Source organism: Monodon monoceros, unplaced genomic scaffold, assembly GCF_005190385.1.
Source record: "Monodon monoceros isolate NGI ecotype Baffin Bay Population unplaced genomic scaffold, NGI_Narwhal_1 Super_Scaffold_9, whole genome shotgun sequence".
Taxonomy (NCBI): Eukaryota; Metazoa; Chordata; class Mammalia; order Artiodactyla; family Monodontidae; genus Monodon; species Monodon monoceros.
In genome coordinates this window covers 16158634-16185905 of record NW_021703786.1, presented here as the reverse complement: position 1 = coordinate 16185905, position 27272 = coordinate 16158634, and the positions used below count along the sequence as shown (strand labels likewise).

General features: G+C 53.1%; 2 protein-coding genes across 4 annotated transcripts; one reads left to right on the top strand and one right to left on the bottom strand.

Annotated features, from left to right (window-relative positions):
- Nucleotides 1-803: 803 nt before the first annotated feature.
- Nucleotides 804-5046, bottom strand: RPL19 (ribosomal protein L19). The gene is made up of 6 exons (XM_029213282.1): nucleotides 4981-5046; nucleotides 3995-4101; nucleotides 2521-2643; nucleotides 1762-1882; nucleotides 1272-1382; nucleotides 804-1012 (listed from the first exon to the last, which is right to left on the bottom strand). Exons 1-6 carry the CDS (start codon nucleotides 4983-4985, stop codon nucleotides 889-891), a joined length of 591 nt encoding a protein of 196 aa, XP_029069115.1. The 5' UTR covers nucleotides 4986-5046; the 3' UTR covers nucleotides 804-888.
- Nucleotides 5047-7838: 2792 nt separating this feature from the next.
- Nucleotides 7839-27272, top strand: CACNB1 (calcium voltage-gated channel auxiliary subunit beta 1). 3 transcript variants are annotated; one of them, XM_029212462.1, is made up of 14 exons: nucleotides 7839-8129; nucleotides 10570-10656; nucleotides 13664-13783; nucleotides 14892-15014; nucleotides 15653-15789; nucleotides 16016-16092; nucleotides 17485-17504; nucleotides 17761-17841; nucleotides 18279-18337; nucleotides 18524-18633; nucleotides 18781-18932; nucleotides 22450-22545; nucleotides 22958-23143; nucleotides 25128-27272. In XM_029212462.1, exons 1-14 carry the CDS (start codon nucleotides 8046-8048, stop codon nucleotides 25587-25589), a joined length of 1794 nt encoding a protein of 597 aa, XP_029068295.1. In that variant the 5' UTR covers nucleotides 7839-8045; the 3' UTR covers nucleotides 25590-27272. The 3 variants fall into 3 exon arrangements, with proteins under 3 accessions (XP_029068295.1, XP_029068296.1, XP_029068294.1); XM_029212461.1 differs by lacking the exon at nucleotides 17485-17504 and adding an exon at nucleotides 16501-16655 and having other exon boundaries at nucleotides 7871-8129; nucleotides 25128-25589; XM_029212463.1 differs by lacking the exons at nucleotides 17485-17504; nucleotides 25128-27272 and adding an exon at nucleotides 16501-16655 and having other exon boundaries at nucleotides 22958-23360.

The following is a 27272-nucleotide window of genomic DNA, read 5'->3' as shown; positions in this document are numbered from 1 at the left end:
GGCTCACAGAGCAGATACTTTACTGAAAAATTCATTGGTGGTTACTACTACCAGTTAATAGGCAAAATAAAACCTACTTCTCATTTGTAAAAAGGGATATGAATTAAGTAACTCAAAATTGCTGTGACAAGTTTGTATGTTATGTGCCTTTATTCCAATTTCTGCTGAGAAAGCCTTTTTTTCTTTGGGACATTTTTGATGGTTATAAACCAAAAAACAAAACAGGAAACAATCCTTTTAAGGACAGGAAAGAAAAAAAGTTTAGAAATAGAAATTGGGATGCCCAAGATGACAGCTTCAGTTCTATCTCAATAAGCCTGTCTAAAGACAGCTTAGGCAGTCGTCAGCAGTTCAAGTCCAGACCATACCTTCTGGACTGGCGGTGGTTCAAATTCCCACCGTCCTGGAGTTCCAAGGCAGTAGACCACAACCTTGAACCTCAGTGCAGTTGAGCAGTGCAAGCATATATTTTCTGTTGTTTTAAAATAATGTGACAACTCATGTCACAACTGAATACTGGTTCCCAACCAACATTTGAGACCATGTCTGAGGTGCCACCCATGCTGTGCTGAAAAGAGCAGTTTTGAGGCACAGTCTTTGAGCCTTGGGTAGAAGCCATTCCTCTCCTCCCTTCAAAGTAGGCCCCACACCCCATGGACGGAGGGGGCATGAGCCTGACCAGAGGCCAGGAGCCAAGGAAGAAATGAAGCAGGAACCCAGGGAAGGGCCTGTATCTCATTCCTCAGTTCTGGCCCTGTAAACAGTGAAGACCCACCAAGCAGCCAGAAACTGGAAGCAGAGAGGTAGGCAGATAAAGCCTTGTTTTTTATTGAATGAGTGATCTACGCAACTGCTGAGGCCACTATGTACAGAGAAGAAAGGAGAACTTCATTTCTTGGTCTCTTCCTCCTTGGACAGAGTCTTGATGATTTCCTCCTTCTTGGCCTGGAGCCGCTCCTCACGGCGCTTGCGGGCTTCCTTGGTCTTAGACCTGCGGGCCTCAGCCTGGTCCCTGGGTAATGGAAGAGAGAAGATGGGTGAGCTGCTGGGGACACCAAGAGCTCCTGCTTCAACTAGCCAATAAGTCCCCACACTACCCTGACATTGATGGTAGGTGGTATGTGGGTATGTACAGGACAGAGCAGCATATACCTCTAACACAACAACTGTATTCTGGACAGACTGCATGTAAGTCGAGATTAGACATCAGCACATTTTAAATGTCTCAGAACTTGCCCCTGTGACAGACACCAATTCCTAAAGAAACTTACGCCAGAAGCTTCTTGCGAGCCTTGTCTGCCTTCAGCTTGTGGATATGTTCCATGAGAATCCTCTTGTTTTTGAACACATTACCCTTCACTTTCAGGTACAGGCTGTGATACCTGTAGCGTACAAGGATTAGAGGTTCTGGTCAGCAATGGGACCAACACAGAGGTTGGCCTGTGATCTGCTCCTCTACACAAGGCCCCTAAGCATGTAGGGTTCCTTTCCTCTCTTCTTGCTGCAGGGACTTCTTTCCCCCAAACTAGGACTTTTTGTGCAATTTCTAGACAGAAGAGCTCACCTGGCAGATAAACTTAATTCTTGGGCTGTCCTGATGGTGTATGTGAGCAGAACAGGACAGAACGGAAGAACTTTCTTAGAAAATACCAAGACACATGGCTCTCTCCCCAAGGCCAATGAGACAGAGCTTATATCTGTGCAAAGAACAAGCCATCAAAACAGCAATGGGTCTTGGTGGGCCCGAGAGAAGGTACTTACATATGGCGGTCAATCTTCTTAGATTCACGGTATCTTCTGAGCAGCCGACGCAGAATTCTCATCCTCCTCATCCAGGTTACCTTCTCGGGCATTCGAGCATTGGCAGTACCCTTTCGCTTACCTACGAGGAAGATAAGTCAGGCTCCCTGTAGTGCATCTGGGTTACTAGAGCCAGCTGACTGGTCACAACGACAGCTACCAATTTCTGAAACACTTTGTAACTCTTTGGGTCATGTGCCAAGGGTTGTACCTCACTTTAAGTAGCTTTATTTCCACTTTACAGATGATGATCCCAAGTATTTAATTTCTTTCATTTACTCAATTTTTAAGGAAGCACAAACAAGGCAATTATTCCCCGTTCACTCCACAGAATGTGGATATGACAGGGCATGCACCAAGGCAGCATGGTAAGCTGGAAGGGCTTTAAAAAGGTGATGTGACCGTCATCTCCCTAGGTCATCCTGAGCCTAGAAAGTGGTTTTAGGATTTATTGGACATTTCCCAAGCATCCAGTAGAATGGATGGGTAGGGTACGGGGGTACAGGTGCTCAATAAATGTGACCTCTTTCTACCAAGACCTTCAACTCCAACACCAGTGCCAACTTTCTGATTTGCAGAGAGAAAAACACACCAAGTATCATGGAATAGGAAAAGGGCTCAAAATGAGTCAGAATGGGAAAGGTTTCTGAATATATCCTAGTCTAGACTTAATCATTTATCATTCCCTAAGTCTTGGAGAAAAGGGAAGAATGTACTTACCTATGCCCATATGCCTGCCCTTCCGGCGAGCCAAGGTGTTTTTTCGGCATCGAGCCCGGGAATGGACTGTCACAGGCTTCCGGATAATCAGCCCATCTTTGATCAGTTTCCGGATCTGCTGACCTGGGAAACCACAATGCACCTGGTCAGTCAGGTGGGGCCTAGCCCCAAGTACACCAGTCACAACGCAGAGTCCAAACAGGACATGCCAGAGATGCTGCCCACATCCCTAGTTTTCAAAAATGGTGGGAATTGGGGAACTTCTATTTCTTTCTTAAATAACAAAACACAGCAGCAACAACAGAAAACCTCTACCCTTTTAGATGTTTTACAGCACACTCCAAATATACATATTTGGGGATATGTGATCAAAATAGCATACAAATACGGCCTAGTCCTTCAGATCCTGTTTCACCTATTAGCTACCCGTCTAAAATGAGGATTTTTTGAGCACACATTACAATACCACAAACCCAAACAGGTAAAGGATTTCCCTGATATTCACAAAGATTCCTGCTTGACCAAACTTTCATCAGGTTCCTGAAGCTTCTCTTAGGCCCATCTGTACGCTTCCTTGTAAATTCTAGTTTTAGTAAAAAACTCTGCTTAAGTTAGTTAAGCAGAAGCCCCTACCCTTGATAACTGACCACCCAGGCCAGAATCCCCCTTACCCCTGTTTCCTTAGTAATTTTCTTTTTTTAAAAAGAAACAATTAAGACAATGTTGTGTTAATTTCTGCTGAGTGATTCAGTTATACACATATATACATTCTTTATATATTTATATATTCTTTTCCATTATAGTTTATCGCCCTCTTATTAATTTTCCATCCACGGATCCCCTAAACCATGCTCCTTGGCTATAAATTCCTACTTGCCCACGCTATATTCTGACTTGAGCTCAATCTCTCTCCCCCAAAGTAAAATCCCATTGGTCTCTGTAACTACTGCAATTATTCTGAATAAAGTCTGCCTTACAATTTTAAACAATGTCATTGAATACTTTTTCCCTGTAACAATATTATGTTGAAGTAATGTGGGCATGTTGATGTTATCTGCAGGACTGACACTGTCTTACTACTTTGAATTATATGCAAACAGACCTCTAATAAAGTCTGAGGCCCCAGGTCTTTCCAATTCATCATTTCATCGGCCCGCCCCAGTCCTTGTACTGTCTCTTCACAAATCCTTCTCACAGCTATAAAACAGAACATCCACTCTAGCGATATTTATTAATATAACATCGGGTGGTTCCATTAACTTCCATCCTGTCATTCTGGCAAGTGTTCTGGCAAGTGGCAGGAAGAGAACATCTGGCATTCCATATTTCTGTGACTCCTCCATTTTATAAAACACCCCCCAAACTATGAGCTCTCCTAGGTTTGTTAACAGTCAACACAACCGTGTCAACTTTCATTGCACAAAGGATGAGAAAGGGGTAGGATGACGAAGGAACTTAGACCCCAAGAACTCACGGGAGTTGGCATTGGCGATTTCATTAGTCTCATTGGGGTCCAACCAGACCTTCTTTTTGCCACAGCGGAGGACACTGGAGGCAAGCCTCTTCTGAAGCCTGAGCATACTGCGACAAACAGAAAACACTATCGGGTCCTGGAAACCATTCCTGGGCAAGAATGCGCATCCCCAACAAGACCTGCCCTTCCAAGTCTTCTAATGTTGAGAAACATGGTGGGGGGGGAGGTGCATGTGTATATGCACTTAGTACTAAAGACAAACATGTCCCCCCAGACTTTTGCCACCCACGACGCAGCCCCAGGTTAATAATCTTCCCTATACCAAGACCTTTGTAAAGCTTTGCCTGTGCGTTCCTGTAGGGGAACAGCCCACCCTGGGATGTCGACAACCTCTAGGTTATGTCTTATTCTGTGTCTCAGTTTCCTCCTCTGGAAAATGAGACTAACGGATACAATTGGAATGAAGATGGGGCTTATGCCCTTTCTGGTACCCAACACTAAAAACAAGTGTTTAACGTGAAGAATCCGAGGCCAGTGGGCCTGACTTGCTAGTTAATCTAGTCCTTTGGTTCTTGGGCTCTTTTTCCCTTTCTTATCCCAGTAATAAAGTCGGAGGCTTGGGGCCTACTCGCGACCTGTCTTACGTCACATGGAAGCAGAGATCGGCTCGGAGCCATAGATCGGGCCAGTGAGTAAGGGGGCCACAGCCCAGTCCCCGCCGCCGCCTTTCCTCTGCCCGCGTGGGTCCCCTCAGACACGTGTGGGGCGCGAAGCCCACCTTTCCCCCGTCCTAGAGTTCCGGGAACGCCCCCCCACCTCCTCCTCTCAAGGCTGGGAGCTAGTGTCCTCCGGCCTATCCCAAGCTCCGGGACGCGCCGCTTCAGGGCCGCCTTCACCCCGTCTCTTCCAACACGGGCTGCGGCACCGAGCCCCGCAGTGCGGCCGCAGCCAGAATCAATCAATATCAGAGACCCGAGCGCCCTTACCTCATGGCTGCGACCGCAGGAGCCAAAGGAAGGAACTTGCTCTCCCCAGGCTCCTCCCATTATCTGTGAAGGGGAGAGCCCACCCCCCGCTCCGCTTTCGCCCGTATTCCCCTCTGGTCCTTTAATCTTCCGCCACCCTAAACTTACTTATATATTCTGTTAATACCCGGGATAATAGAAGTCTAATATCAGGAATCGGTTTTAAACTTTAAAACATAGAAAATATCTCCCTTCGGTATGGCAAAGTGGTATAGTCCGACTTCCTATTAAGCATGCGCAGCAAGGGTACCTGATCACGTGGGCAGTGGAAGCCGGAAGTCAGCTGGATTGCGCAGGCGGGATAAAGTAGTTTTACTAGAGCGGCCCATTCCTCCCAGGCATACTGGATTCTAGGGAAGGATGGTTTGTCAGCGGGAAAAAAATGAAGCAAGAGAGAGTAATAAGGGCAGATATCAGACAAAAGCAACCTTTTATTCACTCTCCCGGTAATTGGCAGCCCCTGGAGTGCAGAATAGATCACCAAAGACATTAGTGTATGTTTTTGAGCCACTGCGGCTCTAAATCAGTGCCTCAGTTTTCTCTTGTGTATAGTGTACCTAGTTCTAATATATCCGTCGTCTAGTTGTGAAAATCACATGAGTTAACGTTTGCAACTTGCAAAAGAAGGCATTAAGACAAGCTCCTTGATGGCGGGAACCAGTCTTTGGTTTGGCTCACACTGTATTCCAGCGGCCATGGAGCTCTGCACGTAGTAAGCACTTGAGAAATAACGAGTGAGTAAATGAATAGTTGCGAAAGTCTAAAAAAGAAAAATCGAATGACAGGCCCTCTCATAGTTATTTCCTCTTGCTCTGGAGCATCCAAGGCTCCAAGGAGCAACCAAGGAGAACATTCCAGGGTCCAAGAAACATTGATCTGAGTTCTGGCTCCAACTCCTTGCTTCGCTCCGGTTGATAATCCTGTATCTATCATCTGAACTTTTCCTGGCTGCTAAATAGAGCTGAGAAGGTCAAAAAGAGGAAGGGAAGGGAATTCCCTGGCGGTCCAATGATTAGGACTCCGTGCTTTCACTGCCAAGGGCCCGGGTTCGGTCTCTGCTCGGGGGAACTAAGATCCCACAAGTCGCGCGTCGCGCCCCCACCCCCCAAAATAAAATTAAGAAGAGGAAGGGATGCAAAATTTATGCCACTTCCTCACAAGTAGTGTCATCGCCATTTTACAGCTGAGGTAGCAGAAATTGAAAATCTAGGTCTTTCTGACTACAAAACCCATGCCTTCTCTGTCATGCCAGGCTCTCCTGTGCCCAAGGGGAAGATGGGAGCCCGGCTCAGTATTGGCTCTTGGGGCTGGCCATCACTTGTTGCAAAACCCAGGGTGAAAAGGAGTCAGTGTGTTCCACAGACTCCCCTCCAGCAGAACATAGCAGGTTGCCTTATTTTTTTTTTTACTTTTGGCCACACTGGCTTAACGGGATTTTAGTTCCCCAGACCAGGGATTGAACCCCGGCCCTAGGCAGTGAAAGGGCGGAGTCCTAACCACTGGACTGCCAGGGAATTCCCAGGTTGGCTTACTTTAGGGTCTTTGAACCTGCACAAATCTTCATTCTACTTCTCATGTGTCCTCTTTGTGGGGCCCTGGAAGGGGTCAAACAAGGAGGTAAGTTTTTCCTGTCATGATTGACCCCTGCACAGCACCTTACAGCATCTCCAAAAGCCCCAGCAATCCATCATTTAATTTCATTTCCCTCTTCTTCCCAGTAATCCCAGGCGACAAAGACACCACAGTACCGGCAAACCCATTTTACAGGAGAGGTGTGCTGATCCGTCCAGGGCCACCACCACAAAGAGCCTGAACCAAGTTGGCACTAAGGTCTCTTGCCAGAATCCCCTACTCTTTTTCTCTCCATAGATCATGGTGGGTGGGGTTCAGGCCTTGGGTATCTTTCCCCAATTCAAGGATGAAGCGGGAGCAATTCTAGGTCAAAAGTCATTAGATCTGGGAGTTTCCTAGCTTTCACTGCGGAGGCCCGTGTTTGATCCCTGGTCAGGGAACCGTCCTGCATGCCGAACAGCGCGGCCAAAATACAGGGAAAAGGAAAAAAAAAAAAAGAGGTCATAGATCTGATTTTTGCCAGTCTCTCCTGTCTCAACTCCACATTTCTTCCTTTTTCCTTTCTTTCAAGGAACACAGACCTCACCCAGGCCTACCCCTGGCGTTTTGGAAGGGCTTGGGGGATATTAGCACTAGGGCAATAGGACTCCTGAGTCCCTAGGATTTCTTGTTGCTGTCTCTGCTGAGACTCCTTTTGGACACCCTCCCCACCACAGCTTCAGCCCCCAGCCGGCCAGCACCACCATACTGGCGAGGGAGGGGACTTTCCATTTGGTTCAAGTCGCCCTGGGACCACAGTGGGGCGAAAAGAGTTAAAGCCGGGTCCCAGGATCACCAGGGCCGTGAAGTTCCGGTGGCCCAAGCTGGAGTGGAATTGGGAGACCAGCTAGGAAGAGCGGTTTGGGACGGAAGAGGGGGGCGGTGCCAGCCATGCTAATCCGCGCTTCAGTTCCATCCGCGCCTGGCATCCACTGGTATACGGCACCCCCCCACCCCACCCTGCTCTCAGCCCCTTGGCGGGTTTCTAATCTCCCCCATAATGGGCCACCCTCACCCTAGGCCAGTCGGAGGCTAGCGCCCGCCGGGAAACACATGCGTCCCTTCCGCCCTCCTCCCATTGTCTGTGCGGAGCCAGCGGAGGGGCTGCGAGGGGCGGGGCCGGGGCCGGAGAAGGGAGGGAGGGAGAGAGGGAGGGAGGGAGGGAGGGAGGGAGGGAGGGGCGGGGGGGAGCGGAGGGGGCGGGGGGGGATGTTGAGCCTTCAGGGGCCGAGGAGGCGGCGGCAGCAGAGGAGAGAGCGGGAGGAGGGAGGGAAGGCAGGAAGAGGGCAACCGAAGGCCGGGCCAGGTGGCTCGACCGGGTGCTGGCTGCGCTGCTCTCGGTTCCGACGGCCTCTCTCATGCGTTGAGGGCGCCTGGCTGGGCCGGACCGGCGGCCGGAGGGGAGGCTCCTCTCCATGGTCCAGAAGACCAGCATGTCCCGGGGCCCTTACCCATCCTCCCAGGAGATCCCCATGGAGGTCTTCGACCCCAGCCCACAGGTGAGGCGTGGTGGCCGGGATCGAGGGAAGGGGGCCTGTCCCGCGGGCCCTGTGGGGTCGGATCGAGGGGGGCCGGGGAAAAAGGGGTTATATGCCCGGCGCCCAGGGGAGAGGGCTGTGCGCCCCCCAGCTCTGCCGGTGAATGATTGATGGGCGCTTGGCCGGGAGTTGTGCTGCGGTTTGGCAGAGCGGGGAGGAGGCGGTCGGGCCGCCTGTCACCCTCGCCTCCTCCTCTCCCACGCGTCAGGGTCTCTGCTGCTCGGGTACCGGCTCCAGTGGGTTGAGAGTGTGGGTGCTGGCGGGGGGACCCGGGGGTTGAAGGAAGCTAGAGAGAGAGCTCAGGCAAAGGGGGGACGCAGAGCACGCTCAGGGGCGCCGGGCGGGTGTGGGTGGGGCGGGGGTGGCCGAGGCGGTGGTCAGCGGGCGGTGCCAGCAGGCCTTCAGAGCTGCGGACACTGGCCTTCGAGGGTGGGGAAGGGGCCAGCTCCGGGCCAGGCCCCCGTCCCAGCCACTTCAGCTCCACCCCTATATTGGACCACCTCCCCTCCCCCAACAAACACCCACGTTGTCCCTCCTCCACCCCAGCCCCCCAGCCCCAGAAAATGCCTCCAAAGTTTGGAAAGTTGAATGGATGCCAACTCACTGTCCTGGATGCCAACACAGAAACTGTGTTACCTGGGGGGCGTGGGGATGGGGGTGGTCTGCCGCCCCCCTCACTCACACTTCTCCTGTGCCCCCAGGTTACCCCCAGAAAGGGGTATTCGTGGGTAGGGAGGATGCCCATGGAGTGACCAGCAAGGTCTGGGGTGGTCGTGCCAGGGGATTTCTCTGGGACGTGTCCTTATCCAACCTGGCAACACCCCAAGGCTAGGATAGCATTAACTCTTTTCTTGCTGTGGTCAGCCTGGAGCAACTGTAACCACCATGATAATGTAGGCACGTGGGGTGTGGGGGTCAGGTCAGACCTAAAAATACCTCCCTTCTCCACCCCAGGCCCCTTGGAGCCTGGGAGGCAGCTGACTGGGGCCTTCCTTTCAGCTGTCCCTTGTCCCTCTGGGTGCCACTCCCTTTTCCTTGCCTGGGATAGTGGTCGTGGTCTGAAAGAGTCTGGGGCTCACTGGGGGAATCCTCTTAAGTTCATAGGGATCCTCAGTCCTCGAGGTTGGAGATATGTCTTGCTGGAGAGAAGGTGATGGGAGGGAGGATTCTCAAAGGGTTCCCAGGTGCCCTTCTCTCCCATCTATCCACCCTCCTCCTTGTACTCAGGCCCAAGGAACCAGAGCCTCTAGCCTGGTCATGGCTTACCTAGCTTCTTTGGCAAAGAAACTCTAGGATGGAGGCTGGGGGCAGGGGCTTGGAGGGCCTGAACCCTCAAAGATTCCCCCCCACCCCACTCTAGACAGGCTGGGGGCCAATGTGTATATTTGAGTTGGGGAGAGCAAAGAAGTAGCCCCCTTTACAGGAGTCCTGGAGATACCTGAATGGGTGGCTGCGTGAGAGGTCGGGCAGTGTCCATGCCACCGAAGCCAGGAGCCCAGCCTGTGGGACTGAGCAACTCTTCTCCAAGGCCCTGCGTGGGGCTGTGTCCTAGACTCATCTTGGGGCAGGGCCAAGGGACATTTAGATTGATGCAGCCTGATGGATATCATGGGGACAGGACGTGGGCATTGGCAGCTGAGGGTTAGAGGGCTTGATCCCTCTTGCCCCCTTGGGGAGAAGTTTGATCACTGTGACTGTGAGGACGGGCTGAGAAGAAGTCCTACCAGGTTGGAGGCAGGGTGCTAAATCTGCCCCCATGGGTCAGGGTTGGGGTTAGATGTTTACTTTCCAAATACAGTTCCACGCCCCCTACCCTTCCCTGGGAATCTAGTTTTAGGTCTCCAAGAGCTGAGAGCTGCAACTCCCCTCCCCACTCTGCGAAAAACAAGGCAGGAGTTGGGCATGGGGAAAGCCAAGCTGGGCCTGGGTTGGCGAATCCTCTTCTCTCTGGGGGCCACAGGCACACTCAGCCCCGCTCTGCTCCAGCTGAGGTAGAGAGGGAGGGGAACTTTCCCAGGGGCTCTCTCCGTGCCCCCAGCACTGCAGGCAGCCTCTCCCTTCCCCCTGAGGCCTCTGCAGCCTGCCCAGCTTCTCAATTACCTTTGCTGCCTAATGAGTCTCCAGCTTCTCAGTGCCTCCCCCTTCCCAACCTCTCTGTCTTGGTTTGGGGGTTTCTGTGTGTGCTTCCTAGGGCTCTCTTTCACTGTCCCCCACCCCATGGCTGTGGTCTGGGTTCTCCCTCCCGCTTGGGCTGTACCATCTCAGGAAGAAGCTAGAGGGGCGGGCTGTTGAGATCAGGGAATGATATTTCCAAGGCTTTGCTGTGGTTCTGGGCCTGATGGGATGAGGGTTGGGAAAGGGCCTTTTTGATTCTACTCTTGTCCCTTCCTGGCTTCTCCAGGGCAAATACAGCAAGAGGAAAGGGCGGTTCAAAAGGTCGGATGGGAGCACATCCTCGGATACAACATCCAACAGCTTTGTCCGCCAGGTAATGGGTAGGCTGGGCTGAGAGGAGGGAGGTGGCTGGTTGGTGGAGACCAGGATTGGTGAGCTGGGTCTGAGGCTTTCTCCAGGCACCCTCCCCCGTGTCATTTGTCACCTGCCCACAACCACCCCATACCCTTATACCCCATGACCTCCTCTGCATATACTGTCAGCTGTACCCACTCCCTCAGCCCCCACCCAATCCCTCTCCCAGCACCAGACACCAGCCCCTGCTGCCTGCCTGCCTGCCTGCGTCATCTCATTCAGGGACAGCCTGGCCTGCCTCCTTCTAGCTGGCTTCAGGCTGTTACCCACTCCCCCTGCCGGCTGTCTCCTTCCATGTCCTCCCCCAGAATCTGTGACAGCATGGGGTAGAGGCAGGTCCTAAGATATGAGGAGCCAGGACATTTGGGTCCCTGGAGCCCTGATTAGGCATGGGTCAGGGAAACACCCTCGTCACATCCAGATGTGACTGTTCTTTAATACACAGAGAGAGAAAGTGTGTTGAGGGAGGTGGAGGAGAGGCAGGAGGAAGTTGATATTAGAGAGGACTTTAGCCCAGCATCCCTGAATGAAGGGGGGTAGCGTAGCTGAATGGCTTTCTGGGGTTTTCTGTTCTCCCATCAGGAAGATGCTGTTCTCATCTCTGTTCTAACTGTCAACCCCAGGCCATCTCAGGCTCAGGGAGAAGCAGTGAGAGAGCCATGTAGTTGCTATGACTACAGAGCATCTCAACAAAGCCTGGTACCCAAAAAAGGCAAGAGGGGCTTAGGATCAGACAAGGAAAGGAGTACGTTGAAGAAAAAATGGGCAGCATATGAGGGCAGAGGACAGTAGGGAAGTCAGCCGCCCACCCCCACCCCCAGGCCAGGAGAGAGAGGGTGATGCCAGGCAGATCCACTACAGATTGGAGAGAGGCCCTTCTTTTCACTTCTTCTGTCTCCACGACACTTGGCACATGTGAGCCCGGGCCTGACTTGAGAGGGTCAGGAAAGGGGCTCTTCATCCCAGCATCTCCATACAAACACGAAGTCCTTTCTTTGATCTTTCCCTCATCCCCCGTGTTGCAGGACTGGGCCAGGGCCGAGGCTAGGAAGAATGACACTGTGCTCAGTGGAGCCCCTCTTGACAGAAAAGGGCCTCATTCCTTCAGTGTTTGCTGACCCAGGGGATCAGACCCCAGTCTCCAATCCTTCCTCCTCTTAGCTCCCCAGCTCTGACCCCCTGTAGGTGGCAGGGAGTGGGGGGGGCAGTCCTTGCCACGTCTCTGAGCTAAATATACCCTAGCAGTTTGCACATGTAGCAACTCTGCTTGTAACCTGAGCCCCTTGGGGGAACGGGCAGTTTGGGCCACCCCCTAGGCCAGCAGGGGCAGGCACTGAGGGCACCGGGATGGAGGCGCCCAACCGGACCCTCGTAGTGGTGAGCTGGGGATGGAGTGAAGGTGGGGGGAGGTGGGAGCAGCCCCTCAGGAAAGCTGGTGGGAGGCCTTCACTCTAGCCTGTCTCCTTGCCTCACTGTTTCCTTGTCTCCCACCATTCTTGGGGGTGTGTGTGTATGTGTGTTTGCATGTGTGTTGGGGTCAGTAAGTGTCTCTCTGCCACTCCATCTCTGGGTCTGTTCCCCTGGCTCTCCTGGCATCCGTCTTTCTGACTCTGAGTGCTCCCGTCAGGAGGGGTGGAGAGTGGTAGATTAACTGGTTTTCACTCTCTTTCCTTTGCATCTCTTTTCCAGCTTCTTTTAGTACCCCACCCCCACCCCCACCTTTCCCCTCTGCACTCTCCCATTTTCATGATGTGATGGGCAGCTGCATTCACTGGTGCACCAGGGCGCTCTGGGGAGGTGGGAATTGGTCTTCTCTCTTTCCCAGGTTCCCTCCATACGAAGCTAATGGGCATTCCTGGCCAGGTGACCCTTTTCTGTCTTCAGGAAAGAACCCCCTCACCTCTGCAGTCTTGTTCTTTCTTCAGGTCCCCTCCTGCCCTTTGTAGCAACACCACCGCTGCACGGTCACACAAATCCACACCTCCTGGCTCTTGCCCTCACATGCCCTCAGGGACACAGACACTGAGGGCGTCCACCCGTTCCGCCCCGTATGCATACACGTGTACCTGTATGCATTCAGTCATACACACCAGGACATACCATAGAACATACCCTTGAAGTTGCACATCCAAGCACATCCGTGAATTAGCATGTTCATTCACGCCCTGGGTCTGGACAGGCTGTGCGTGTCTTACACGTGTGCCTGCATCACTGAGGGAGTTCCTTGTGCTCTGGGATGGTCGGTGTGATCAAGGCCTGCTTCCTGGCACACCCAGACTTCTGAGGCTGCCTTAACCCTGGCAGCTGGCAGCCCTAGTACTGAGGAAAGGCCTGCTCGTGTCCTTCTCTTAACTTGCCTCTTCTTGCACCACCCCAGGAATCTTGGGTTCTTTTTTGTATCTTATGAGAGCCTGAGGGCTGGGGCTCCCCAGCTTCTGGAAGAGGAGGTAGGATTCTATCTTTCCTCACCCTTGAGCAGAAAATGGCAAATTTTTGTGTGGCCCTAGCCCATGGAGCAGGCTGCCCGTTGCCGCCAGTGCCGAGAGCTCAGGCCTAAGCTGGTGGCTACAGGCCCTGGAAGGACTCACTGGGCCTGTGCTGAGTCTGTCTCAGCCGGTGCTGGGGGCAGGGGAGGGAAGGAGGAGCAGGGAGTGGAGACTGTCCCTTGGCACTCCACCCCTGCGCTGTGCCCCTATCAGGTTCCTACCCCTCCCTGGGCCCCAAGCAGCTGTCCTTGGACCTGCCGTAATCCCCTGTTTGCTGCTGTCACCCTTCCTAGGGCCACACTCTTTCCAGGGGCCTGCAGACCTCATTCTCTGGCTCTTCCCATCTAATACCACCTCTTCCTAGCCCTTGTGGTATCATGCTGGGCTGGCTGGGGCTTGAGGCAACCACGACGGGTGCCTTCCGAGGCCCAGGAGCTGGGGAGGCAGCGGTGGCCCTGAGCTGACCCTGTCTGTTTTCAGGGATCAGCAGAGTCCTATACCAGCCGTCCGTCAGACTCCGATGTGTCTCTGGAGGAGGACCGAGAAGCCTTAAGGAAGGAGGCAGAGCGCCAGGCATTAGCCCAGCTCGAGAAAGCCAAGGTGAGAAAGATGGGAAGGGCTGTGCTGGCATTATTTCCCTTACCCCAGGCCTCAGAGACAGCCTGGACAGACCCAGGGTCAAGTCTTGGCCTAGCCACTTCCTAGCTCATGTACCCCTCTGATGTGCCTCTGCCTTTCACCTGTAAAGTATAAGCTGTAATACCTGCCTCCTTATAAAGTATAATAAGTGCCTAATTTCTACACATAATAGGAGCTAAACATTTCCACTCATTTCTAGAGTCAAATTTTCTGGGCTCTTATTAGCTGTGTGATATTAGGCAAGTCAGTTAACCTTTCTGAACTTTAGTCTTCTCATTCATTAAAAATGAATATGGTGGGAGTTCCCCGGCAGTCCAGTGGTCAGGACTCAGCACTTTCACTGCCGTGGCCCCAGGTTCAATCCCTGGTCGTCGGGGAACTATGATCCCACAAGCCACATGGCGCAGCAAAAAAAAAGAAAAAGAAAAGAAAAAAACCCATAAAATGAATATGGTAATAGTACTTAACTTCATAGGGTTTTTGTAATAAATAAATGAGATAATGGGTGTGAAACATACAACACAGTACCTGTTACACTACACAGGAGCTGCTATCATTATTATTACTATTATTTGTTCTTATTGTTATTGTTACTATTATTATTATTCCTTCTTGGTGTTATTCTAGGCTCTCCCACCACCTATACTTAGCATTCCCTGATGCCCCCCTCCACCCTGAGAGGACTGAGTTCTATGGTTTGCTTTTTTTTTTATTGTGAAATTTAATATATGCAGTAAAAAACTGCATAATATTAAAAAAATTTTTTTTGAAGTCTAGTTTATTTACAATGTTGTGTAGTTTCAGGTGTACAGCAAAGTGATTCAGTTATACATATATCTGTATATTCTTTTTCAGATTCTTTTTCATTATAGGTTATTACAAGATTTTGAATATAGTTCCCTGTGCTATACAGTAGGTCCTTGTTGTTTATCTATCTTATGTATAGTAGGGTGTACAGTATATGCTTTAATAAACAATTTACAAAACAAACCTCTCCATAATCACCACCACAGTCAGGAAGTTGTACATCCCATTGTGATTTAACCCTCTGGTTGTCATCTTCCTCTAGACCAAGCCAGTGGCATTTGCTGTGCGGACAAATGTCGGCTATAACCCATCTCTAGGGGATGAGGTGCCTGTTCAGGGAGTGGCCATCACCTTCGAGCCCAAGGACTTCCTGCACATCAAAGAGGTGGGGAGGATGTATTGGCATCTGGAGGGAGGGCAGGGTAGTGGGTGCCAGGAGAGGGGCTGTCAGACCTCTAGTGGAAAAAGACTTCTGAGCTAAGCAGAGCTGGGCTAAATCTGCTGTGTGACCTTAGGCAAATCTTTCCACCTCTCTGAGCTTTGCATTTTTCATTGGTAAAATGGGATGGTAATGCCTAGGTCACAAGGCTGTTGGGAGGGTTTGTGATGAGGCCTGTCAGTGGGGTGGCAGTGTGCCAGGCACATGGAGGTGTCAGCATTTACTTCTCTCCCTGCCTTTCCGGGGTAGAGCTGGCACATGGGGGAGGAAGGACTCTCAGAACAGGGATGTGCTTGGGGGTGTGGGTGGTCCACGGCACAAGAGGATGCTGGTTCCGGAGAGTCCTGAGAATTGGGGGCTGTAATCAGAGGCTGGTACCAGGGCTGTTTGAGGGTGCCGCCCCCTGGGCGGGGTAGGCAAGGCTGGGGGTGCCGCCCCCTGGGCGGGGTAGGCAAGGCTGAGGGTGCCGCCCCCTGGGCGGGGTAGGCAAGGCTGGGGGTGGTGTCCCCTGGAGCTGGCTGCTGGCTTGTACCTCTAATCTCCCCCTTGGTCTCCCCCACCCCACCTGCCGTTGTCGTTTGCAGAAATACAATAATGACTGGTGGATTGGGCGACTGGTGAAGGAGGGCTGTGAGGTTGGCTTCATCCCCAGCCCTGTCAAACTGGACAGCCTGCGCCTGCTGCAGGAACAGAAGCTGCGCCAGAACCGCCTCAGCTCCAGGTGTTTGGCTGGGGCCAGGGCACCTCCGGGAGAGGCCAGCCAGCCAGCCAGGAGTAGGCCCTGAGGGTTGACGCGTTGCCCTGAGGACACAAAACTGTCTGTGGCATCACCAGTGGGGCTGGCAAATGAGGGCGGGGCGCGGGGGGCAGCCTGTGAGAGAACAGATCCCCCACCCTCACGCCCACGTCCTTTGCTCACGGCTCCATTTGCCTCTCTGCCCACACAGCAAATCAGGTGACAACTCCAGCTCCAGTCTGGGAGACGTGGTGACTGGCACCCGCCGCCCCACGCCCCCTGCCAGTGGTAAGAGCTGCCGCCACCCCACGGGGTCGGGTGGAGCTCCTGGGCGGGGTGGTCTCCCCACTGCCTGTCCCCTCCTTTCCCTGCAGTTGGGGGTACCCCAATCCTGAGTCCTCCAGACACCTCCGGTGGTACCCCCTCCATGAAGAGCAGGACACCCCACAAGCTGGGCCTGTCCCTCAGCGCCCATTCTGTCATGTCTCTACTCTCCCATTTCTTTGGTAGCTCCATCTCTCTGCCTGACTGCCCTGCCCCCTACCCCCCATTCATTTCTCCCAGCCCTGTTCCATTCACCTCTTCTTCTTTCTTTTTTCCCCATCCCATCCCTGCGTTTTGTACTTGTGTCTCCATGTCCATCTCACTCCTCCCCACCTCGCCTCCTTCCTCCCTCATCCTGACTCTCCGGTCCAGGTAATGAAATGACTAACTTAGCCTTTGAACTAGACCCCCTGGAGTTAGAGAATGAGGAGGCAGAGCTCGGTGAGCATAGTGGCTCTGCCAAGACTAGTGTTAGCAGTGTCACCACCCCGCCACCCCACGGCAAGCGCATCCCCTTCTTCAAGAAGGTAATTCTTGCTGGGTTCTTGTGATAGGGGAGGTCAGAGCCCAGTGCTTTGGCGGGGGAGGGGGGCTGGAATGGATTCCGATGTGGTCTCAGCCTGATTCTGTGGGAATCAGGCCTTCCTGCCAAGGAGGAGGGAAGGGTAGAATGACACCGAGAATGGGCACGTCTGTCTCCATGCACAACTCCACCCTGGCCCACTTCCCCGGAAGGGATGTTTCTTGCAGTGGAAGCACCCTTTCTCTTGGAAGGCTGCCCCTGCCCCTCGACTGAAAGCAGGGTCTGGGTAATGAGACCTGACTTTTCCCCCTCACTGCCAGTGGGTTAGGCCGTGTTTGCCCCCACTGCCACATGTGAAGGGGAAAGTGGAATGGTGACCTTCTTGGCCCTTTTCGGACTCCACGGGGCTGGGGTGGACACACGGGGGTCTCCTGGCTGCTGAGCAGGACAGTTAACGTACCCTTAAAATGGGCAGTTTGGCCCGCACTGGGGCCAGGAGATGGGCACCAAATTAGAGGCTGTCACTCTTCCCAGCTCTTTTCCAAGACCCAGAAAGGGGGTACAGGATGTCCGAATATTCCCAAGTTCACTGGGCTGGCTGTCAGTCCTGCGCCCAGCCCTGATCCAGGGCCACCTCTGGCTCCCCCTTGGCACGGGGTCCCGTCCCCTCTCTCTGGCTCTGTCTGTCACTAACACGCATGCTTTGTTATCTCTCCTCGTCTGCCCGCTCTCCCTCCCTCTCTTGTCCTGGCTCCTCCCTTGCCCTCTGCCCCTGCCTGGGTACCTTCCCCTTTCTCCTCCCCCGCCCTCCTCTTGGCAATCTCTGGACCCAGCCAAACAGAAGCAGAAGTTGGTGAGTATCACAGCTTTCTGTGTCCCCCTCCCCACCCCCTGGGATGAGCTAGGGGGACCTTCTAACACCCATTCCCATATCTGCCCCCCTTTTCCCCAACCCTTCCTCGCCATACCTCCCCACCCCCGCCCCGATCCCCACATCTGGACTTTGGGACCAGGGGGAGGAAAGGATGCATGGGGGAGCCTGGAGGTGGGGGAAGAGGGGCTAATGCCATCTCCACTCTGGGGTTTCCCCTCCCTGCTTCCCCCCCCAGACAGAGCATGTGCCCCCCTATGACGTGGTACCTTCCATGAGGCCCATCATCCTGGTGGGACCGTCGCTCAAGGGCTATGAGGTAGGAGCCCCTAGAGGCGAGTGGACCCAGAGGGGCCCAGACCTCCAGAAAGACTCCATAGAAAGGTCTTCAGACCCCAGAGAGATCCCCCAGCAGGGCCCTCCCAGGGTTTCTTCCCCAGAGGGCTACATACCTTCAGAGACACCCCCCTCCATGGGGGGTCCAACCCCCAGGGAGACCCCAGAAGGGTCTAGTCCTCTCAAAAGCCAGAGAAGTCCTCCCAGAGATCCCACCTAAAAGGATCTTTGCAATCAGAGACCCCAGTGGAGGCCCCTCAGACTCAAAAGGACTGCCCCCTCCCCCCAACAGGGACTTACTCATCTCAGGGATTTAAGAAGAAAATGGAATGTCAGGGGGCAAATACCTAGCGGTCCACCTTCCCTGAGGGGCTTTAAACACCTGACTTCTCTTCCCCCCCCCCCCCCCCCCAACCTCAGGTTACAGACATGATGCAGAAAGCTTTATTTGACTTCTTGAAGCATCGGTTTGATGGCAGGTAAGACCCTGGGAGCTGGCTGTCCACTCCCACCGTGGTTCTCTGCTGCTGGGGATGGGCAGGATGGCTTGAATGACAATCCTGGAACTCTTGGACTGAGGGATAAGAGGCTGTCCTGGAGCCTGGGGAGTAGGCAGGGCATTCTAGGCCACCCTGACCCCTGGCTCCTCTTGTCCCATCCCCCAGGATCTCCATCACTCGTGTGACAGCGGACATCTCCCTGGCTAAGCGCTCAGTCCTCAACAACCCCAGCAAACACATCATCATCGAGCGTTCAAACACACGCTCCAGCCTGGGTGAGCCCACCCCTTAACCCCACCTGCACCCCTGCTCTGGGGCCAGATGTGGGGGGAGGGGGGCATCTCCGGAAATGCTCTATTTGCCCCCGGCCTCCTGGGAGGCCCCCTTACATTTCCGCCTGCCCCATGACTCCATTCCCCCAGCTGAGGTTCAGAGCGAGATCGAGCGAATCTTCGAGCTGGCCCGGACCCTTCAGTTGGTTGCCCTGGATGCCGACACCATCAACCACCCAGCCCAGCTCTCCAAGACCTCACTGGCCCCCATCATTGTTTACATCAAGATCACCTCTCCCAAGGTGGGTGCAGGAGTCTGACCCTATTGGAGACAGGAGTGCTCTGGTTGGGCTGCCTGTGTGTAAACCCCAGGTACTGCTTACTAATTGTGTGGCTTAATCTCCTCGAGCCCAGATTCCCTGCTGTCGAACTCCATTGTCTGGATATTGTGAAGATTCGACCTAATGCGAATACTTAGCACTTAGCAAAGGGTCTGGTATAATATACCTGGCCATGTTTTTTGTTTTGTTTTTTAAAGCATTTATTTATTTATTTTTGGCTGCGTTGGGTCTTCGTTGCTGCGTGTGGGCTTTCTCTAGTTGTGGTGATGGGGGCTACTCTTCGTTGTGTTGCACAGGCTTCTCATTGCAGTGGCTTCTCTTGTTGCGGAGCACGGGCTCTAGGCGCACGGGCTTCAGTAGTTGTGGCATGTGGGCTCAGTAGTTGTGGCTCGCGGGCTCTAGAGCGCAGGCTCAGTAGTTGTGGTGCACGGGCTTAGTTGCTCCGCGGCATGTGGGAGCTTCCCAGACCAGGGATAGAACCCATGTCCCCTGCATTGGCGGGCGGACTCTTAACCACCGCGCCACCAGGGAAGTCCCCCTTGTCATGTATTAACTATTTTAAATATTATTAGGGTCATGCAGGCCAGTCCCCTGTCTCTACTTTGTTGACTTCTCCTGAGTCCAGAAAACAAAAAGAATTCTGTGCTTTCTGTCCCAGTGTCACGCAGCTACTTGGCGGCTGGGAAAAGACCTTTCCTGTCTTTCGATTTCAGCCCTTTTTGCTGCACCGCCTTCATGTAGGCCTCGATAGAGATGAAATTGGTAGGAAGGCTGATTTACTTCCTGGTCATATAGTGGCTCCGTTAGTTTTCCCTCCTAGACATTAGTAGCGGTTTGAGAAACATGGAAGGTGAGCTTAGGTGAAGGATTTGAAATGAGAAGACAGCATGGGGTTCAAATCCTAGCTCTGATTGGCTTAATTTTATTTAATTAATTAAATCTTGGTTTTGGTTTTTTGGGTTGTATTTTATTGAGCTTGTGATCTTGGGGAGATTATTTAGCCTTTGCACCTCAATTTCTTTTTTTTTTTTTTTTTTGCGGTACGCGGGCCTCTCACTGCTGTGGCCTCTCCCGTTGCGGAGCACAGGCTCCGGACGCGCAGGCTCAGCGGCCATGGCTCACGGGCCCAGCCGCTCCGCGGCATGTGGGATCTTCCCGGACCGGGGCACGAACCCATGTCCCCTGCATCGGCAGGCGGACTCTCAACCACTGCACCACCAGGGAAGCCCCTGCACCTCAATTTCTTTACCTACAAAATGGGAATTATAATCATTCTCATATGTTATTATTGAGAGGGTTGGAGGTAATGATGTAAAGAGCCCAGAGTTCTGTCTGACTGATGAAGGCAACCAGAGGTGGTAACTGTTAACATCTCATGCTAGCACCCAGTTTCTTTTTTTTTTTTAATATTTATTTATTTGGCTGCTCTGGATCTTAGTTGCGGCACACGGAATCGTCATTGCCACCTGCGGGATCTTCGTTGCAGCACACGGGATCTTTTAGTTGCGGCATGCGGGATCTAGTTCCCCAACCAGGGATCGAACCCTGGTCCCCCGTGTTGAGAGTCTTAACCACTGGACCACCAGGGAAGTCCCTGAGCACCCAGTTTCTTAAGCTTTCTGAGTCCTAAGTTTCTAATGAGCATAAAGGGGGTGATGGGATTTAAGTACTTCCTGGGGTGGTTGAAAGGATCAAATGAGACAGTGGCTGCAAAAACACTTTGTGAACTAGAAAGTTAACAGACACTTCCATTGCCCCCACTGAGCACTGACTGAGGTTAAGGGTGGGGACTCTGGAATCAGACTGCCTGAGTTTAGGTACCAGTGCCACCGGTTACTGGCTCTGTGCTCTTTTGGCAAGTCACCTAACTTCTCTATGTTTCAGTTTCCTCACCTGCAAAATAGGAATCCTCAAATGGTGCTTGTGAAGATTAAATAAACAAATTAACCATGCAAAGTGCCTGGTACCTACTAAGCACTGTATCTATTCTATTTTTTTTTTTTATTTTTATCTTGAAATAATTTCAAATTTACGGAAGAGTTGTAAGAATAGTAGGACTATCTTTGAATTCACTTCACTCACATTCACTACTTTTTTAACAGCTTTATTGAAATAAAATTCACATGCCATTCAATTCAGCCATTTAAAGTATACAATTTAATTTTCAGACTCACTAATTTTGAACATTTTGCCACTACTTTATGTATGTATGTATTATGTATATGTGCGCTTATATATGTGTATCTTTTTTCCTGAACTATTAGAGAGTAAGTTGTAGATATTGTATGCCTTTATCCCTAAATATTTCAACATGTATTTCTTAAGAACAAGGATGGTAACTTACATAACCACAGTACAATTGTCAAATTTAAGAAATCTTATCTAAAATACTGTCCATCTTCAGTTTTCACCAGTTGTCCCAATAATGCCCCTTATAGCAATTTCCCCTTCAATCCAGGATCATGTGTTGCATTTAGTTGTTATATCTCTTTATAGTCTTTAAGCTGAAAAATTTCCTCAGCCTTTCTTGGATTTTCATGACACTGACATTTTTTTTTTTTTTCTTTTTTTTGCGGTACGTGGGCCTCTCACTGTTGTGGCCTCTCCCGTTGCGGAGCACAGGCTCCGGACGCGCAGGCTCAGCGGCCATGGCTCACGGGCCCAGCCGCTCCGCGGCATGTGGGATCTTCCTGGACCGGGGCACGAACCCATGTCCCCTGCATCGGCAGGCGGGCTCTCAACCACTGCGCCACGAGGGAAGCCCCATACACTGACATTTTTTAAGAGTACAGATCACTTATTTTGTAGATTGTTCCTCGGCGTGGGTTTGTCTGATGTTTCCCCATGACTAGATTTAGGTTTTACGTTTCAGGTAGGAACATCACCAAAGCGATGTGTCCTTCTGAGTGCGTTGCATCAGGAAGCACAGGATGTCGGTTTGCTGTATCATTGGTGCTGTTAACTTTGATCACTTAGTTAAGGTTGTAGCTTTATGTTTAGCTATTATCATCATTATTACTGTTATCACTGAGATGAGAATAATAATAGTGGCTGCATGATGGCATTATTGTCAGGACTAAATGAATTGATTGTGTAAAAAGCACAGAATAGTGCCAGTACATAGCACATGTCCCTATAAAGGATGGCTACTGCTGTTAACGTGGAGGGGAAGTTGGCCCAGAGAATGAAGCCTATAAAGGTTACAGGGGTTGGGAAGGAGAATCACTGCCCTTCATTACAGCCACTGCTGGAACTTCCCAGGACAGGCTGGCATGAGACCCAGGAGAGAGCCTGAGCACTGTGTAGGATGGACACAGGACTGGTGAGGTCATTTCTGAAGAGGCGGCCAGGGCTGAGAGTCATGGAACATCCCCTGGCCCCGATACTGTCTCTCCACACTGGCTCCAGCCAGGACCTGCCTCTCCGGCTTGGTGCATTGCAGGGTCCCTCTAGCTCCTCTTCTCCCCCCACAAACCAGGTTCTTCAGAGGCTCATCAAGTCTCGAGGGAAGTCTCAGTCCAAACACCTCAATGTGCAAATAGCAGCCTCGGAGAAGCTCGCGCAGTGTCCCCCCGTAAGTGCTCAGACCCAGGGGAAGGGAAGGGGCAACGTTTGGGTTCTCCACGTGTCCTCTGGCCTGCATGAGAGAGTGACCGGGAATGCCTGGGCGGGGTCCAGAGATGCAGGGAAAAGAGTGCTGGATGTTCAAGTCCCAGAAGCACCACTTCTCTGTGGGGAGTTAAGCCCCTCTCCACGCCTTGGTTGCCTTATATTTAGAATGAGGGAGTTGGAGTATCGGGGTACCAAGACCTCTTGTAGTTCTGTCGATTTATATGTCTAAGAGCCCTCCTCTTCCTGGACATCCAGAAGTTTCTTTTTAACTTTGTCCTTCGACCCCTTGACTCCACCCACTGCCCCAGGCCACACCCTCACCCCTGGGTCAGGCCCAGCTCATCCCAGCCCTGCCCTTAACCCCGCCTCCACAGGAAATGTTTGACATCATCCTGGATGAGAATCAGCTGGAGGATGCCTGCGAGCATTTGGCCGAGTACTTGGAAGCCTATTGGAAGGCCACACACCCGCCCAGCAGCACTCCACCCAATCCGCTGCTGAACCGCACCATGGCTACCGCAGCCCTTGCTGCCAGCCCTGCCCCTGTCTCCAACCTCCAGGTACAGGTGCTCACCTCACTCAGGAGAAATCTCAGCTTCTGGGGAGGGCTGGAGGCCTCGCAGAGGGCCAGGGCGGTGCCCCAGCAGCAGGAGCACACCGTGTAGGTGCCCCGCCCATGTCCCCTCCCGCCCAGGGCTCGGAACTGAGGAACTGAGCACAGTGAACGTGGGCAAGGAAGGGAAGAGTTTTATTTTGTAAAAAATGTGGTGAGTGGCAGTTTCTGGTGTCTGTGGTTTTTGATGGGATTGGGGCTGGCTGGTGGGGCCTCCCTGGGCCTGGTCTCAAAGGACCATATCTGCGGCCCTGGGGGCTTTTGCCTTGGGGGCCTTGTAGGATAAGTGACTAGGAAGAAACAGAGGAAAATCAATATGTTTGCTGGACTCTACACCCATTTTAGACCCAACAGAGGTCACAGCATTTTAGACGCAACAGACCAAGGGCCCTGAGACGCAGGGAATCCCACAGAGCAGGGCTGTTCAAACCAGAGAAACTGCCCCCTCCTCCAGAGCCCTAATCTCAGGAGACTTCTCAGTAGGGACCCAAAGTGAAGCATCTTCCATGAGTTGAACCTTCCATCCTTCTCCCAGTTAAACAGATTCCAGGAAAGACCCTCCTGTGGGTTCTCCACCCTGCCTTGATCTCCCCCCATGGGAGCCAAGGCCTGTCTCTGAGGTCAAACCATTAAGTATTGGGTTACAGATTAGAACCAGAAGAAACCCATGAAATCATTCTAGACCATTGCTAATCATTCTTGATCTCCTCCCATGGGAGCCAAGGCCTGTCTCTGAGGTCAAACCATTAAGTATTGGGTTCCAGATTAGAACCAGAAGAAACCCATGAAATCATTCTAGACCATTGCTAATCATTCTTGATCTCCTCCCATGGGAGCCAAGGCCTGTCTCTGAGGTCAAACCATTAAGTATTGGGTTCCAGATTAGAACCAGAAGAAACCCATGAAGTCATTCTAGACCATTGCTTTTCAAATTTGTTTTCAGCACCAGAGCCCACTTGTTCACTGAATCTTATGTGGAAGCTCAGTATGTAGACAAGGCATCCTTGCTCTGCTCAGAGGGAACTAGTGGCTTGGCCTCCATTTCACTTCCATGGGGACCCCTGAAGCACTCTGCCCTGTCCACCCACCCCAGATCTCCAGGGAATAGTTTGGAAATTGCTGCTCTAGTCTAATCCCCATCACACCACCACAGAGACACTGGGCCACTGAGACGGGAGTCACTTGCTCAGGGTCACACAGCTTGAAGTAGCAGGGAATGGGGCTAGAACCCAGGTCTTTTTGCACTCTACCCAGCAGCCTCTACGGCCATCTTCATGTGGCATCTGGTGCTGAGGACGTTGGGCCATCTCATTGTTGCCAGTGGGGGATAGAGACCCATCAGCCTTCCCCAGCCTGCAGCTTTGAGTCTTTGTTGGGGGCAGGGGAGGAATCCTATCAACCTTGGAGACTCTGTCATCTGACTAGGCAATGGGGTGGGGGGAAGTGTGGGGTTCCGGAAGCCTGTGATTAGGGTCTGGTTGGGCTGAAGGAGCTGGCTGAAATCCCCCCCTTAGTGTATTTGGGAAACGGAGGCAATGACTAACCCAATCAACCACTAACAAGTGGCAATACTAATGAGCTGTTAATGATGACTTAGCCCAAGACAGCATTAATGTGTGCCTTGAGGAATTGATGACTAATTGTTCGTGGGCTCTCTACCATGGTTACCAGGAGAGTTCATGCCTTCACCCACCTTAGGAAGGTCCGGTGCCCCCTCTCCTAGTGGAGGAGCAAATGCCTTAAATTCTGTCCTCTGGCTCTCTGGCTGGGCTCCAGAGCCGTCTGCCGGCTGCCCATCCCCTAGGGTCAGCACCCTCCTCTCCTTCAGCCAGGCTGGGTGTCTTGGTGCCCTCACTAACCTGCCTTGCTTTGTTGTGTTTCTCTCACTCCTGCCTGATCTGCATGGTGTGTGTCGTCTGCCTGCTAACCAGGGACCATACCTTGCTTCCGGGGACCAGTCGCTGGAACGGGCCACCGGGGAGCACGCCAGCGTGCACGAGTACCCGGGAGAGCTGGGCCAGCCCCCAGGCCTTTACCCCGGCAGCCAGCCGCCAGGCCGGGCGGGCACCCTGCGCGCACTGTCCCACCAAGACACGTTTGATGCCGACACCCCTGGCAACCGAAACTCTGCCTACACGGAGCTGGGAGACTCGTGTGTGGACATGGAGACTGACCCCTCCGAGGGGCCAGGGCTTGGAGACCCTGCAGGGGGCAGCACCCCACCAGCCCGACAGGGATCCTGGGAGGATGAGGAAGACTATGAAGAGGAGCTGACCAACAACCGGAACCGCGGCCGGAATAAGGCGCGCTATTGCGCGGAGGGCGGGGCTCCAGTCCTGGGACGCAACAAGAATGAGCTGCAGGGTTGGGGGCGGGGCGTCTACATCCGCTGAGAGGCGGGGGCCACACAGTGGGAGGAAGGGCTCTGAGCCCAGGGGAGGGGCGGGACAGAGGGGCTCACCACTGCGGATGTATCTTGCCTCCAGGGGGCGCTGTCTCCCTCATTTCAGATGCCTTTGCTCAACGTTTGGGGTTTCTTTGGTGGTAGCATTCCAACCAGCTCCTGAGACTCCCTTAAGTCTCAGCGGTAGGTTTTTACCTACATGCTGTGGGTGCATGGGGGGATGACAACCTTCCTGCAGTATCCCCTTCCCCACCTCAGGGGGCTCTCTCCCCTCGCCCAGAGAAAAGGTGCAGCTCCTTAACTCCTTCTACTCCAGGCTCTAAATGAGTGTCCTAAAATGGGGTGGCCCTTTCTTTTTCCAACCTGGAGTATTTGGGAAGGGTAGGGGGGCTTTTCCTGGAGAGGGAGACCACAGACTCTTTCCCATGAGGGCTGTCTTCCCCAAGCCCCAGATCCAGGGTCCTTCACCATGCCCACCCCTCCCCCTAGCTTCCTGGCAGCATTGTCTGGGAGGTGAAAGTTACAGCATTGGAAACCCCACCGGGATCTCGTCTTCGGGAGTGGTCTGGGTAGAAGCTGGCAGGCATCAGATGTAGTGCCCTGTGCCTGCCCAGGACCTAGAACCCTGAGGAGGGGGCAACCCGAGATGCTGCTACCCCCACCACCACCTCCATGCCTCAAGGCTTTGCCTACCCCAGGAATGAGCTTTGCCTACAACATCCCTTGCCTGCAGCCATCAGAAGAGGGGGCCCCTCTGCATCTGAGCCCCCCCATCCCCTTGTCACCTGGGTGTGGAGCCCATGGAACACTCTGGTCCAGCTCATTTTGAAACCAAAAAAACTGCTTCACTCTCACCCTGAGGCCCCAGGGGAGAGGCCCTGTGGGTTGGTGCCCCAGAGGTAATCGTCACCCCTGGGGCCTCAGGACCTCGGATCCCCCCGGGGGGCTTAGCTGCTGCTGCTGCTGCTGCTCTGTATCTGCCTCTTGTGATCCCGTCCTTTACCCATGTCCACGCCCCCCAGGAGAGGCCTTGGTACCCCCTCTGCCCTGGATCGTCCCTCTGCCTAGCATCCCGTAGCCCAGCAGCCCCGTCCCCCACCCCCACCAGCACCCAGCTGGGCCAGAGAGAGCCGATTGTGCCAACGAGGACTGGGCCCTGCCCGGCTGCCCGCCTCAGGGATGGGTGCCTCATGCCTGTCTCGCCACCTCCTGTGCCAATGTTGTCCCACCCCCCACCCCCACCCGGGAGTGGGGTGCAGCTTCCACTTACTGGTTAGAAGAGACCACTGCCCAACCTTTCCCCTTCCTGTCTGGTGTCCTGTGCCCCCATCTGTCTGTCTGTTCGTCTGTACTCCCCTAGGAGAAGTATTTTGCCACATATAAAACCGCCATCCTGTCCTTTGCGGCCACCTCCTGAGCCTGCTTCTTTGTTCCCGCCGCATGGTTGGCAGCCTAGGTGTGTGGGAGCTGCCGATGTGCAGGGAGGGAGAGTGAAGGGGTGGGTGCAGGAATAAAGCCGTGGCCAGTCTTGGCTCTGCTCAGCCCCAAGCCCCATGCCTGTCCGGTCTGTCTCCCCATAAGTAGAGCCAGGGAAAACTGGAAGCTGAGACGGGAAGTGGGGTGCCCCGGGTTTTGTTCAGGGGGTCAGATCCAGAGCCACTGGCACACTGTC